We start from the raw sequence: 15,736 nt of genomic DNA, 5'->3' as shown, positions 1-15,736 counted from the left end.
AGCAATGACTTTAAACAAAGAAATGCTTAAATAAAGCTCTATACTCTCGATCAAGAAGTCAGAAAGTTGAATGAGAACAAAAGAAAGAACAAAAGAAAGACGCCTAACAGACTATTTTCAAGAATATCTCAATACTTTATAAATATATGTCCAGACATTGACATTGAACTCATACTGGTAAAGCATAACACATTATACTCACGCAAAACCGAATACTAAGGGTCTTATTACTCAGCAGCATCCGATGTGTTGTATCCCACATTAGAGAAATATATCATACATACTAAAATACTCGACCTCAGTGGTGTAAGGTAAGAAACAAATAATAAACTTCTTAACCAAACATCATACTATAGAATAGAGAATAATAATCAAACTCCAATTAGCACAACATAGCTAGCTAGCTAGCTGCTGCTAAAAGAATTCCTTCAACATTTCTCTCATTTTTCTCATATTTGGGGAAGCCCTTTCTCACTTGCTTCATTCAAAAACCAAACCACAAGAAAAACCTGGCACCATGGAGTAATAAAATTACTTATTCTCTATATAATTTAAACCCATACAAGCTAAAGGATGCGTTTAGAGGGACGTCGTACCACAATTTAAACAAGGAAAAGCCCACACGTCAAGCTGAAAATACTGTTCTCAGATTAACGTCGGTAGAGGCGTTTGTCGTATATTCCTGCAAGATGAACAGACAAAAAGGTTTATGTATGAATACCGTCTCTGACTGTTAATATTTGTACCTTCTGGCCAAACCAAGAATAAAGTCCTAATAGTTGCTTTACCTAATACTTATTGGAACCTATAGCAGCCCAAAGTGCTCCAGAATAGAACTAGAGATCACAAAGGGCATAGAAGAAGGCCTGTAAATTATATCAAATATCAACAGTTAGAGACTTGATTGATGCATATGAGCAACATGTAAAAGTTTGGTTCATCAATCAGTTCAGTGCCAAACCTTTGCTTATTGAAATAGGCTCCATCACATATGCTTGCTTACTTCATTGACCAAAGTTCATCTCTGAATATCTGAAACGAGAAAAAGAAAGGCAGAGGTAAACTCATTAAGATTTTGAATCTTCTCTCCTATTGGGAAGTGTGGACTTAAAGAATATCTGGACTTACCTGCGTGGCTTATTTTGGCGCTGTCCAACATCATCACTTTCATGTTCTGCAAAGGAGGAAAGATCAGTTTTGTCAAAACTATGTTTGGGCCATCTGATAAACATACACAATCAATAATATTGTAGTATGAAGAGGACAATCTTACCATTCTGTGAAGGCTTTGAATCGTTACTGGATTTGTTTGTATTGTTTTCTTTGCTGCAGAGAGTAGAAATAATCAAGATGTAGTGATTAACGGAAGAACATATGCCCAAGTGGATCAATAACATAAGTAAAGAAGTACTAATGAAACCCTCCAGTATTTTAAAAGGGTACCAACTCTGTATCCCCAACATAATTCTAAACAAAGAGAATATTGATAGTAAATACTTATTTAGGTTTCCCACAACACAGCGAGAGTGCCGAAGTATGGCAATCTAAAATCTGAATCTGAACTAAAACACGCCTCAAAAAAGTATTGACACAAATAAATGATGACACCAGACAACTTCAGTATCGAGAATTATCGAACCAGTAACAACATACTAACCTCAACGTTCCCACAGATGATGTCTGTCCTGAGGGTCGAGCATGATAAGCACCATCAACAGCAATATAAGGCGAACAATATGTAGCTCCCAGAGCCCCAGCTGCTCCGGCCAAAACTGGTAACCTGAAGAATATGTAGCTCCTTAAAATGAGAACCACCAACAGGCAATAGGGTGGTAAAATGGATTTTTTCAAACAAATATGGAAGATAAAGAGAAACCGCATGAAGCCTGGTAAAGAGACTTCTTAATCTGTTGTCTCAGCTCATTCAAGTCACATAAAACCAATTAGGCAATGCCAACCAGACAATGAAAAATGGAGTAATCAAAACCAAGACATCACAAATCATTAGATACAATGGCTTTCAAACAATATTTGGTTGCTGTAGTAGCTAATACATTTCATATCAGTGTTAAAAAAATCCCAGTTCATTGTTTGCTAAAATGTTGCAAGATCAACAGGAACACACACAGAGAACTTTTTTTTTTTTTTTTTCATGAAAAGCTACCTTTCATTGAGGGAAAAAAAAAAAAAAAAGAAAAAAGAAAAGGAAAGAATACAAATGCATCCAAAAAAAACTAAGCCCACAAAAGGGAGTCTAAGGGATTCCGATCAAGAATAACCCAGAGCACAACATATTTATGACATGTAATATAACATCCTCAAGAAAATGACAACTAGAAAGAGAATCCATACCATGTCATTTCTGAATTCCCCATGCCAAGTTGGGACTGGGCAACATACCCTGGAAATGCCATACCAACGGCAGGAACTCCAATACCACCAGGATGCTGACCTCCAAATTGCATCACTTTACATGCGTTCAATGATAAAAGATTAATAGCATACACAATAGAGAAATTGAGAAAACGAGAAATTTTGAAAGGAAAAATAAAGGGAAAAAGAAAGAAAACATTAGCTATATTAACAAAATTCTTTGTTCATCTACAAAATTATATCAAAGCAAAACGTATGCTTCATAAACTCAATTATACATGGGAACATATCAAACTAAGTGAAAATTTATTTTAAAAGAAGTGTAATAATCTCAAAACTGATTGTAATTACAAGGCCTATCCACAAGCAAGCTGTAAACACATGCCTTTTATCATTCTGCATTTCCCATAATGATAACAGCTGTGATATGTAAACTTTACCTGGCAAAAATGCTGGAGTATGAGGAAAGTTCTGGTCTCCGTGAGTAATATTCATACTCCCAGAGGTTCCCATAATCTGAGCCCCACCATAGATAAAGGAACCTGCACCAATACCCTGAGTCACACCCTTTCCCTTTCCAACCAAAGCAGTTTTCGATTTGCTTGATTCTGAAGAAGAATCTGCATCTCCAGATTCAAGTGAGTTAACTGACGTAGACGTCTTTGGTGGAGATGAAGATTGAGATCCACTACCAGGTCGCTGACCCGACTGCTGGACAGGAACCTGAACAGCAGGTTGAACCCGAGTTTGACCAGTAGTTCGTGCTACACCATGTGATTGTGTCGGTAAAGAGACCTTGTTAACTTGGCTATGGAGTGATGCAGGAGGGTAGCTGGTCGATCCTATGACTGCACCCCTTCCCTGAGGTCTAGATTGGGGAAGTTGAGCATTATTGACCACTGAAGAACCAGAAGATGGCTTAGACAAAGGATTTCCTAAAGACGGATTAGTTGAATCATTTAAGTAAAGCCTATCCATGGCAACAGCATCAACTACATGCTTTCCTTCCACCATTACACTTGATTGTGGCATGGAGCGACTATCATCATACATATTCTTTTCAGGAAATCCAGCTTGTACTTCTCTTTTTTCCACTTTAGGGATGTTTTTACTAGACGTCCCTGAAGGGTAGAAAGGCGGAGAAGCAGAATTCAGGCTTGATGCAAAGGCATGTTTCCTAGCAGAGACTGTCTCACCTTCTACGTGTGGAGAGGGTGCAAGAGATCTCCCTGTATTATTATTATGTGACACTTTCTCAGGAGGCTTCACAGATCTGAGGTCATATGCAAAAATGGACATATACTAGATGAGTACGTGTCCATGAGCTGTACAAAAATTCTAACGAGTAAAAGAAATTAAAATTCATTTATAATCATTGGTTACTCACTGTTTTTCTTGTGAAGGAGAGGAACGGGTATTGTTGTTTATAGTTGGTTCATACCGTCTGGGTCCTCTTCCTCTCACAACTTTAGGAGCATTGTTTTGAGTGTTATTTTTATTGTATGTTCGAGATGGGTTCCCGCGAGCATAACCATGATCCATGCCTCGACTTTTACCTCGACCTCGTGAATGACCCTTGGACGTTTTTCTCTAATATGGTAAAGAGAAAAGAACACATTTAAGAGAGATACTTAAGTACATATTAGTGCATATCAAAAAACAAATAAATACCTCATCACGATGTCTTTCTTGCAAAGTCATTTCTTCAAACTTGTCATGCCCCCATTTCATGTCATCCTTGGACTCCCACAACCTCCTTCCACCATGGGTTCTCCTACAGTTAGAAATAGGTCATACCAATAAGTAGGCTAAGAGCTTGAAGTAGGAAGGTTGTACGGGGGTGGGGGGGGGGGGGGGGGGGCGGTGGGGGATCCAAATCCAAATCTAGAAAAACAATGCTGCATCCATCTTCAAAAGGAAAGCATGCAAGTACTCATAGCATTTCTTAGAAAATTGGAATTAATGTTGTAAGATAGAAGTCTGAATTTTCCCTGCAAAGCTCGTAGTAATCAATGTCCAGGCTGATGATAAAACTGCTCATAATTGCACTGGAACATAGGGATTTCTGGTGTCGATTTCATCAGATTACTCGTCTATAGTACCAAAAAATCTAGTCTATCACATGGATAGATCATTTTATGACTTGGAAAATTAAGATAAAGAACACTCTCTATGGATTTATATTTGCTGAAAAGTGCCCATTTCTTTACAAACCATTCCAGAGCACAAATTCGACCCCCTAACTCCTAGAAGAACAAAAAAAAAAAAAAAAAAAAAAAAACTAACAGAATCTTAGAGGGGGGGTTTTTAGAGTTAGGATGGACTTTAGGCTCTCAAAATAAAAACCGTGCAGATAAAAGTTACCTAAGATGAAGATTACAGAAGGTTGATAATTAAAGAACTCTCGTTCTAATGAACACACTAGCATAAAATGCTCCCTATGAATGGCAAAAACTCCAATCGAAAAAAATTCTTAAGAATTTCTTTGATTATGTTCGTTCACAATTTTAGCCGAATCCCAGTTTTTCTTTAGAAAACAATTAAAATATATGCATAGGTAAGTGGTGGCTTAACCTACTAAAAATCAAAACTAGACTGATTTTTCTCCAAATGAGAAAAGAGAACAAAAGCTATACCTGTGTCGACCACCTGCATTGTCCCTAAACCGATCATCATGCATATAGAAAGCCCCGGCAGTGGGGACAGCGAAGGGCTCATTCACCTTCTTCTCCTCATCAAATTCCCCTTCTAGATTCTCCTCGTGCAAATCAGTTGGTCCTTCTGCTAATGGTCTTCCGTCATCGTCCAGTTCCTTCACTGTATTGCCGGAAGCGGCGTCCGTTTCGCCATGACCGGCCAACTTCCTATTCCCATACCTCTCTTCATCCTCCTCTTCGTCAACTTCCTCCGCTTCATCGACGTCCTCAACTCCTTCACCAACCTCATCTCCATCTACATCTTCACCCAATTCGTCCTCATCGTCGTATTCCGCAGCTCCACCCTGACCATCCGAATCATCCGAATGAATCCCCATCCTCCGGATCGTCCGCCTCCCTTCTCCTTCACCCTCCTCATCATCACTCGCCTCCCGCCTCCGCATCGCCAGTGACCGCTTCGCTTCTTCCGGATCACTCTCATAATCAACCTCTTCTTCAGTCGCAGTAGCCATCAACAACTCAAAAAAAAAAAAAAAAAAAAAAAAAATCCGAACCCTCACCCTTCCGATCACAACCACGCAATAACAAAACAAATCCAAGCAACACAAATCCTCGTCAAGAAATCAAACAACAAATCCAAAATCCTCCTGAACCCCCTACACACTATACAGAAACCAAATAGGAATTCGAGAAACCTCGGCACAACTTGAATTGAAAACTGAAAATCAATGAGAAGGAGCTTAAAATTCCGTAAAAGGAGTGAATAAGCAGTAGAATTATGGTCGAAATCTAGGGTATATCTTCGGCCGGAACCCTAGAATTAAAGACAGGTGAAGGATTATGGAGTTTTTGGTAGAAGACCGAGGCTGGATAAGGAATCCTTAATAGAGAAAATTAGGAGAAATTGTAGGGAATAATCTAATTTTAAAAAGGGTAATTTGGTAAATATAATACACTGTGAAAGAGAGAGAAATCTGACCAATTACAAGTCGCCACGTTAGCATCTTCATTGTGTTATAACTTAACTTCATTCCACATGTAATATTTCAATTAATTTTACCACACTTTTTACTTTTTAAAATTTAAGGTTAAAATTATTTAAAATCATTTAAAGTTTGCAGTTAAAATGATCCTAAACTATTGATTTAACCTTTTTAACAGTAAAATTTGCTTATAAATTTATCATTAACTCTTAAATATTTACTATTACATATTATCACTTCAATCCATTATTTTCACTCACCATTTTCTCAATTACACCTAATTTTCACTTAAATGTAGTTTGTAAATAAATAATTAATTTAAAAAAATATATATATTATAAATATATAGTTTATAAATAATTAATTTTTTATAAATATATAGTTTATAAATAATTAATTTATCATCTTGCAGGATTTGAGGCTGTGGTACCAGACTCTTTCGAGCTCGTAAGTTAATTTGCTTGTTCCCAGCTCTTTGGTAGCATGTTCTTTCCCGTTCCGAATTTTCGAGGAGGGGGTGAGACACTGCAAGATGGGTAGTTTATCCGAGACAACAGGAGAAGCCCGACTCAATAGTTCATTTTGAAATGTTTCTACTCTTTTTAATATAAAAAGAAATTAGATTGAAAAATAGAATTTATCTATTAAAATTTTGTTAAAAAACCAATCTACAAGATTGGGCTTGGGCCTCACTTATTGGGCCTTATCATCTCTGTCGGCCCAATAGTCTAAAAATCCACTTATTTAAGTCTCTAAAACCAAGGCATCATCATTACCAATGGAGAGCTGCAAGGCAAAACTGGGTTTAATGGCGTGGCTGGTTTTGAGCTCATTAACGACGGCGAATTCCACCTCATTTCAAGAATGCTACGCCACCTGCTTCGTCATATGCGCCATCACGCCCGGCGTCGCCTTCTCTGACTGCCCATTGAGATGCCTCCAAGCCTGCATTATCCCATCTTTTCCTATCCACAACGCCGCCGCCGACGACGTCCACCGGCAACAAAAAAACCAGTTCTTCTGCGAGCTCGGCTGCGCCGCCTCCTCGTGTACCAAGTTCAGCACCCACCAAAACCCAGGTTCTAAAAATTAATAATTTAAACTTTTTTTTTTTCTAAATTTTATGAAAATTTATTGAAGTGTTCTTGATTTTGTTGATGCAGCTGAAAAGAAAGTGGGAAGCTGTGTGGATTCGTGCTCTCGGACATGCTCCATGGATTGATCTTAGCCGTTCAACTTCTCGTTAGGTAATTTAATAAATTTTCGAGGTGCCAATCGTTAAGAATTACGATTCTCTACAATCAGTATAAATTCCAGTGAATGTATTACTTATTTATAAACTCATGATCATCCTTTAAATTAGTCAATATGAGACAACAATCTCAACACCAATTTCATGTTCTCGAGTTGGAGAGAATCATTCGAATTGGCCGCCCCAATTGTTGACTGGGGTTTCGATAGTAGTTGGACGGATCTAGGAACTAGCTGCCTTCTCAGATCTCATGGGTATTGCCTATATTAGATGAACACGACTCTCCACAATGGTATGATATTGTCCACTTTAAGTATCATTCCCTAAATTAGTCGATATGGGACTTTCATCATCCAACACCTCCCCTCGAACAAAGTACGTCTCCCCTTAATCGAGGCTCGACTCGAACAAAGTATGCCTCCCTTTAATAAAGGCTCGACTCCTTTGGAGTCTTAGTCATTTTTTACTGCCTTCAAGGAGGTTCGACATTTGAGAATTTACCAATATATTGGAACAACTAAGTTTAGGGCATGGTTCTAATATCATGATAGATGAACACGACTCTCTACAATGGTATGATATTGTCCACTTTGGGCATAAGCTCTCATGGCTTTAGTTTGGGTTTCCACAAAAGGCCTCACCTCAATGGAGAGAGTATTTTTTTTTGTTTATAAACCCATGATCATTTCCTAAATTAGTCGACGTGGGACTTTCATCATCTAACAGTCTATAGGTCGTGCTATTATTAAATAAATTGTTAATATGATAGAGAGGGTCACGGGATGGCATTATTATTATTATTTGATTGAACATAATTTTGGCTATATATATGGCCCGTGAACTTTGTTTGTCAAATGCGGATAAAACCACGCACCATTATTTGAGGGCACCCATTTTCAAGCCATGCTTATATCTAACCCCTAATTATATCCCCTAATTATTTGGTTAACTACACTTACTTACTACTAAACTATGTTTATGTCGGTAGATATGTCGTAATATCTAATAAATAAGAAAACTCAAGGAAGTCACTAATGCAACCGTGCAAAAGATTAGGTTGGGACTATTCATTGCACAGAGTAGATAAAAAAGTTATGTCAACTCTCCACTACCCTAGTGCAGTCAAGGCAGGCAAAGGTCGGTTAGGATAACGTAAGCTTCGATTTTGTGGAAATGGACAATCGTCTCCTGAATAGAGCCACAGTGTTGTAAACTCGTTCTTGAGAGGGAAGCGTGGAGTCATGTCAGATAGCCTAGCCAGCTGGACAGGACACCGCGGATCACATCCCCAAATTGTCTAAGGGATGTACCTATAACAAGTTGCCAAGTTTAAAGATCCGAATGATTGTAGAACCTTTACAGACCCTAGGGGAAGATTTACGATAGAAACCCACTCAGAACATCAAGGCACCCAGATGCTTAGATAACACCAAAGATTAAACCTCAAAGAAAAATCCCTGAAAATTTGATAGATAAGAATGCAATGAGAGTCTACGGGTAGGTATTTACTTGATATATTTATATACTCGTTCCTCTCTACATCTCCATTTTCAGGTGAATGATGCTGCCGGTCAAGGTAAGGGAGGGCTTAGTAGCTTTGCTGCCACAAAGGGATGTCGACCTAAGGGTCTGTCATGTCTGCATCTTATAGTTGTCATATCATCTTTTTCAGTAACTCGATCTCATTCCGAATTTTTCATTGATTTCATTCATATATGTTTTCACTGCATAATCAGTTGGTCCCGATCTAGTTTAAAGCTTCAAAAATTGAGTCGTGACAGTATATTTGATCCCTCTTAAAAAAATAGATTGCAATATAAAATCAAACCGATCAATTTGTTTGACGCTTATGATACAATTTTCTCAATTTTATGTTCACCGTTCAAAATGTAGCACGATAAATTAAAAATCAATTAAAACAAAATGAAAAGACACAACTAAACTTTGGTGGACACAAACACTATGGAATCCAAATAATGAGCCATTGTACTTAGATGGTCAGTGACGTATGTTCACTAATCATTTTAATCCATTTTTATAATTAGTGTCTTATCTTCGGTAAATATCTTAGAAACAATTTAAAAGACAAAGATTTTCAAACTCGAGTCATTTTTAACATGTTTTGTCTATATTCACACATAATTCCTACAACATAGGACAAGTAGTTTAGCTCTAACCAAAATTGTTAAAATGTCAATTAGGTCCAACTGGAGAATAGGCACACTTGACCCTATATCAATCACCGCACCCGTTATCAATGGAATGATTAGCTAACCTTGGTCTGTGAAGGCTTTCCCCCGACTCTTCAATCCTATGACCGGATTGTCTATATATTTTAGGAAAATGATTTAAGTATTTTAGAAATAAATGATTAGATAGAAATAAATCGTATAGTCTGTAGAAACGGGTGAGATCCCATATCCATTAGAGAGGGAACAAAACATTGATTATAAGGGAGTGGAAACCTCTCTCTAACCGACACATTTTAAAACCATGAAACTAATGAGATACGTAACAAGTCAAAACGGATAATATATGCTAGCGGTGGATTTGGGCTGTTACAAATGGTATCAGAGCCAAACACCGGGCGGTATGCAAATCAGGACACTAGCCCTCAAGGGGGGTGGATTGTGAGACCCCACATCGGTTGAATGACTGTTACAAATGGTATCAGAGCCAAACACCGAGCGATATGCAAACGAGGATGCTAGCCCTCAAGGGGGTGGATTGTGAGACCCCATATCAGTTGAAGGGGGAACGAAACATTGTTTATAAAAGTGTGGAAACCTCTCTCTAAAAGACGCATTTTAAAACCGTGAGGCTGGCGACAATACGTAATAGGCGAAAACGGACATTATCTACAAGCAGTGGGCTTGGGCTGTTACACAAGATTTTCATAATACCGAGCAGTCTCAAGTAGTGTTATACAGAGTATCATGTAATCTCTTCTCGATTGATCTTAAAAACAAAAAAGTGCAAGTCTTTTACACAAAGAGTTGTGTTGAACAAAACATGGCTAACCTAATCCAAACACATTAGACGTGTAAATGAGTGAATGGTATAATAATGTTTAGCCCACTTCATCAACCATGGCTATTTAATAACAACATAAAACTCTCATCTCATCTCATCTCCAACAACTCAAAAAGACAACCCAAAGCCGAGTTTCCAAGAAGTTTGGGAAGAGAATGAAGACAGTTCTGGTAGCTTGCTTGGTTCTAAGCTTTGTGGTCGTAGGGATCTCCGAACCCACAGAGTATGTCGGCGGCCCCAGTTGCTACTTCAGCTGCATTAGTAGCTGCGTAGAGAGTGCCTTCCAGTGCGCTATTTGCATTGGAAAGTGCATGATAAGCGTCGAGTCCTCCCCGATGCAGGCCAACCATATGGACAATCGTTACTTCTGCAAGCTTGGGTGTTCCACTTCTCGCTGCGCCAAGCTCCTCCTTAACCATCCAAGTGAGCATAATTCTTAATTTCCTCAAAATTGGAGTTTTTTATTTTTTATTTTTTATTTACGTATTTTCTTTGTTTTGAACGTTGCAGATGAGAAGCAAATGAAAGGCTGTGTCAACTCGTGCTCGCATACATGCACGAACATTATGAACTAATAAGACCGACATGACATGACATGACATGACGAGCTAGAACTTGGCTTATTGATACTATGAATAAATAAACAAATGTCAATATTGGTGTTACAAATCCAAATTGATTATAAGTTATGTCGTGTATTAAAGTTTGTGTCTACATCCATCAATAATATGTGAAATAAATAAGGTTGCTTACGTGAGAACTGTTTAAGAAGCTAATTTTATTGCTATTTAAACGTAACTTAATTAGTAAAGATAAATTATCTCGGTATTAAGAAATTCAAATGATTGTTTTACCCGAGTTGAAAGGTTTAATTATTTTTAGGCTGTTCCACTTTCTTAGTCATTCTATCTTCAAGATCGCTCTCATTCGGATGTGATCTCAGTTCATTCATGTAACTTTCCTTTACTCGAATGTCACAATATTTATGGGTATAATCAGCACTCTTAGACTATTAGATGTCGTTGAATTTAGGTTTTAAATCTTGGTCTGATCCTAAGCACGAAGGATTATAAATGATATAAGAACAGAACCTCTCATTATAGGATGTGGTTCAAGAACGAACCAAAATAGAAGTCGGTTGGCATGTGATGCTCGAGTAAAAGAGCAGTACATGAATGAAATTAGACAACATTTGAATAAGAGTAATCCCGAGAATATAATAATAAAAAATGACTTTAATTACTACCTATACGAACAAGGTGCACTTTTTTTTTTTCGAATCTCCTCTCTTAGAATCTTATTCAAGGACAAACCAAGCTCAACTTAAATCCTAATGATATGATTGGTTAAATTTTTTTAAAAAAATAATAATTATTATTTATATGAACGTAGGATTGTTCCAAACTAAATATAACCGTAAATCCAAAATTAAAATAAATAAATAAATAAAATAAAATAAAAATTGTCACGTTTGTAATGGTCGTTCCATTTATTCTATAGATAAGACCAACATTTAAATCTCCCTATAAGAATTAAGATGATTGTTTTACTCGAGTCAAAAAGTTTAATCATTTTTAGGCCACTTCAAGAGTCGTTCCACTCAGCGAAGGCTTATTTAAGTAAATCTCGAAAAAAAAATTAAACATAAATATATTTGATATCTCTCGTAATTTAGAGTATTAAATTAGCTGATGCTTATGGCACGATTTTCTCGATTTTATGTACACCGTTCAAAATATAGTGTCACGGATTATAAATTAGTGAAAGTAAATTGAAAAGACATAACTAAAAACATGGTGGTTAATGACATATGTTCATTAAAATCTAAACCATTATTTATTTATTTATTTTATTTTATAATTAGTGTGGCCACATCTGAATAAGAACTAATTTGAGAATATGATGACTAAAAAATATTTAAAATTAATAAATAAATTAGAAAGAAATACACATAATTTTTTAAAATAAAAAGTAATTATTTGATTTATAAAGATTTTGATGGAAAAATTATTTAAAGATATTTTCTTTTTGTAAAAAAAAAAAAAAAAAAAAAAAAAAAAAAAAAATCTCAAGATATAAGCTTTGAATAATAAAATATTTCTGAGAAAAAATGATTAAAGTAGAATCAGATAAATAATGCGGAATAAAAAATTATAGAAACAGTTGTAGACGAAGTAAATAACGTGATCGAGCTATCAAATGTTGAATTCAGATCTAACTCCTAGTTCAAATCCTAGACACAGACGTTACAAATGCTGAATTCAGATTCTAGCATGTGTGGATAGTTTTTTTTTTTGTAAGAGTCTAGATCCATTGTTAGCAGATATTATCCACTTTGACCCGTTACGTATTGCCGTCAACCTCATAGTTTTTAAAACTCGTTACTAAGGAAAGGTTTCCACTTTGACCTGTTACGTATCGCCGTCAACCTCATAGTTTTTAAAACTCGTTACTAAGGAAAGGTTTCCACACCCTTATAATAAGGAATGTTTCATTCCCCTCTCCAACCGACGTGGGATCTCATATCTTCACTCTGAAAAACACTTCAAGACAAGTACGTAACTTGATCAAACCATCAAATGATGAACTCAAATTCCAAATCTTAGTCTGTATCCTAGACATGACATCAAAGCAGAATCTCTCTTTGTAGGAAGTGCTTAAGAACGAACCAAGCGAGAAGCTGGTAGACACGTGACACCTAAATTAAGAAAGTGTACATAAATTAACCGAGAACACATTTGAACGAAAAAAACTTTACTACAGAGACCATGTGGACAATCACTAAAACGAAAACGTTAGTGGACACAAACCATGGAATCCAAGTAATTAACCATGGTTAATGAGTGTGTTGGGTTTAATCATTTGTAGGATCCTTCAAATGGCTATTTAAGAAGCTGATGGTTCGTTCCCGTCCCTAACGACCCAGAAACAAACTAAACCGTGTTCCAAGAAGCTTGGAAGATGAAGTCAGGTGTTGTAATATGTTTGGTTTTGAGCATAGTTATGGGCACCGGTAGCTCCCAACACTTGGGCATGCCAGACTTGTCGAGTAACCCATATTGCTATGCCTTCTGCGTGTTCCCCTGCTTCACTGGCCCCGTCGAATGTGCATTATGCATAGGAAAATGCATATTATCTGCCCAAGACTCCCCCATGGATATCAATCACTTGAACAATGCTTACTTTTGCAAGCTCGGGTGTGCCACTTCTCGCTGCACTAGGCTCCTCTCCAACGCTCGAACAGGTCAAGCTACTCGATCTCTTCAAAATTTTAATTCCATTTTTCGTTAATATATATGTTTAGGTACGTTTACATATATATATATACGTGCCCATGTGTCTAAATATGCTAATAAAATTTTGTTGTGAACGTGACAGATGGGAAGAAAGTCGAAGGATGTGTTGACTCGTGCTCTCGAACATGCTCCAATATGAAGAATTAATGAAGGAAAACGAAATTATGTGGAAGTAAATGAATAAATAAATAAATAAATGTCAAATATTGGTGATAATAAACCATTTGACTATGAAGCTAAATCCTAGATTAAGTTAAGGTGTGTATTATTAGTATTATAAGTAAATAAATAAAAAATAAGAATATCTTATGAGAATATTCATGAAAATTATATTATGACTGGATTAATTATTATAATTTTGACCTTATTTTTAATAATTATATTCATAAGCATAATTAAAATAAGAAATTTTAAATAATAAAATATGAATGAAGTCAGCCGCTTTCCCTATAGTTGTCAGCTCGTTCTTGACAGATCCGATCGGTGTTCATAATCTGGAGTAAAAGGATTCAAACCTTTGCATGCCGGTACCAAAAATCGATGTCTTACCACTTAGCTATACTCCATAGGGCCTTGTTTTGAACGGTAGAACGGGGAGAGGGGGAAGGGAGAAACAGGGCGAGACCGAAAGGAGAAGAGCCGTGCAAGAGCGCGGGGATATAGCAAGTAAGCAGCAAGATTCTCTCTTGTTGGACCGACTAAATATCATCCATAGGTATGTATGTCTCGTAGAGAATGAATGTCATGAAAGGTATGAAAGTATTATGTAAATCATGACTCGTATACCACGTCGGGACAACGGACTTATCCCGACCATTCTGAAATCAAAATGTCCATACAAATAGTGCAAGTTGACCTAAAATGTTGACTATGTACAGAACTTCCATAATGAAGCGTAGATTATGTTTGGTTTTTTTTGATAAGATTAAGAAATCAGAGCAATTGGTGATCTTGATTTCATTAATGGAAAACATCATGAAATTCACAAATTTCTGTCTACTTATAAGTATTGTCTGACTCATGCATTTAAGGGTTTGAATGACAAAATATTGCTAAATGGGTATCTAACTAACTCATAAAAGAATGAACAAAAACTTGCAATTTTATATTTTCTCCCAATTTTAAAATACAAAGAATCAAATATTGTGCAATCATATTGCGACACGTGGATCTCAATAGTCTGAATACTCACACTCGGTAGTGAGGAGGGTTGGTGATATGTAGTGATATGTAACGACTCATGCACAAGATTCAGAATTTGAATTCGGCACTTGACGACCTCGACATTGTGAGATCCCACATCGATTGGAGAGGGGAACAAAACATTTTTTATAAGGGTGTAGAAACCTCACTTGACGACCTCGACATTGTGAGATCCCACATCGATTGGAGAGGGGAACAAAACATTTTTTATAAGGGTGTAGAAACCTCTCTCTAGTAAACGCGTTTTAAAACCGTAAGGCTGACAACGATACGTGGACATTATTTGTTAGCGGTGGGCTTAGACTGTTACAAATGGTATCAGAGTCAGGTACCGGGGGGGACGTTAAGCCCTCAAGAGGGATGGATTTTGAGATCTCACATCGGTTGGAGAGCGAAATGAAACATTCCTTATAAGGGAGTAGAAACCTCTCTCTAATAGATGCGTTTTAAAATTGTGAGGCTGATAGCGATATGTATTGGATCAAAGCGGATAATATATGCTAGCGGTGGGCTTGGACTGTTACGAATGGTATTAGAGTCAGACACAAAGCGGTATACCAGTGAGGACGTGGAGGAGATCCCACATTGGTTAGAAAAGAGAACGAAACATTCCTTATAAGAATGTGGAAACCTTTCCCTAGTAGGCCCGTTTCTAAACCGTAAGTGCCGACGGCGATACGTTACGAGTCAAAGCAGACAATATCTCCTAAACTGTTACAGGCATTTTCGTGCATCTCTTACAACATGATCACGTTACCATCTTCTCGCTTCTTAAACCCCACATACGAATAAATAGAAACCTTTGAGGAGTATTTTGAATGGAAGACTTAGCTTAAGTCAAGGCTTGAATCATTTTCCTGCTGCTTATTTTCCACAAGCCAAGTGGTTATTTAAGAACGACCACTCTTCCCCAAAGCCTCACATTGAAGAGTGAATGAA

General features: G+C 37.0%; 2 protein-coding genes and 1 long non-coding RNA gene across 5 annotated transcripts; 2 read left to right on the top strand and 1 right to left on the bottom strand.

The window, feature by feature from the left end:
* Positions 1-112: 112 nt before the first annotated feature.
* On the bottom strand, positions 113-5,927 carry LOC111806782 (CASC3/Barentsz eIF4AIII binding protein). The gene is made up of 12 exons (XM_023692235.2): positions 5,010-5,927; positions 4,045-4,147; positions 3,761-3,963; positions 2,814-3,646; positions 2,353-2,467; positions 1,658-1,780; positions 1,274-1,326; positions 1,129-1,174; positions 962-1,032; positions 789-866; positions 597-682; positions 113-509 (listed from the first exon to the last, which is right to left on the bottom strand). Exons 1-9 carry the CDS (start codon positions 5,540-5,542, stop codon positions 1,005-1,007), a joined length of 2,037 nt encoding a protein of 678 aa, XP_023548003.2. The 5' UTR covers positions 5,543-5,927; the 3' UTR covers positions 113-509; positions 597-682; positions 789-866; positions 962-1,004.
* Positions 5,928-6,776: 849 nt separating this feature from the next.
* On the top strand, positions 6,777-9,115 carry LOC111806466 (thionin-like protein 2). Of its 3 annotated transcripts, none has more exons than XM_023691800.2 (3): positions 6,777-7,092; positions 7,177-7,260; positions 8,820-9,115. In XM_023691800.2, the coding sequence occupies exons 1-2, from the start codon at positions 6,792-6,794 to the stop codon at positions 7,233-7,235; spliced, it is 360 nt and encodes a 119-aa protein (XP_023547568.2). In that variant the 5' UTR covers positions 6,777-6,791; the 3' UTR covers positions 7,236-7,260; positions 8,820-9,115. The 3 variants fall into 3 exon arrangements, with proteins under 3 accessions (XP_023547568.2, XP_086984939.1, XP_023547567.2); XM_087128813.1 differs by having other exon boundaries at positions 7,377-9,115; XM_023691799.2 differs by lacking the exon at positions 8,820-9,115 and having other exon boundaries at positions 7,177-7,375.
* Positions 9,116-10,386: 1,271 nt separating this feature from the next.
* On the top strand, positions 10,387-11,050 carry LOC147790018 (uncharacterized). The gene is made up of 2 exons (XR_015423280.1): positions 10,387-10,721; positions 10,809-11,050. It is a non-coding gene; the product is annotated as an uncharacterized LOC147790018 (long non-coding RNA).
* Positions 11,051-15,736: the final 4,686 nt, after the last annotated feature.

This window comes from Cucurbita pepo, chromosome 12 (genome assembly GCF_057944985.1).
Source record: "Cucurbita pepo subsp. pepo isolate OVF chromosome 12, ASM5794498v1, whole genome shotgun sequence".
Taxonomy (NCBI): Eukaryota; Viridiplantae; Streptophyta; class Magnoliopsida; order Cucurbitales; family Cucurbitaceae; genus Cucurbita; species Cucurbita pepo.
Note: the sequence above shows the minus strand (reverse complement) of the source record. Positions and strands in the feature narration are given on the sequence as shown.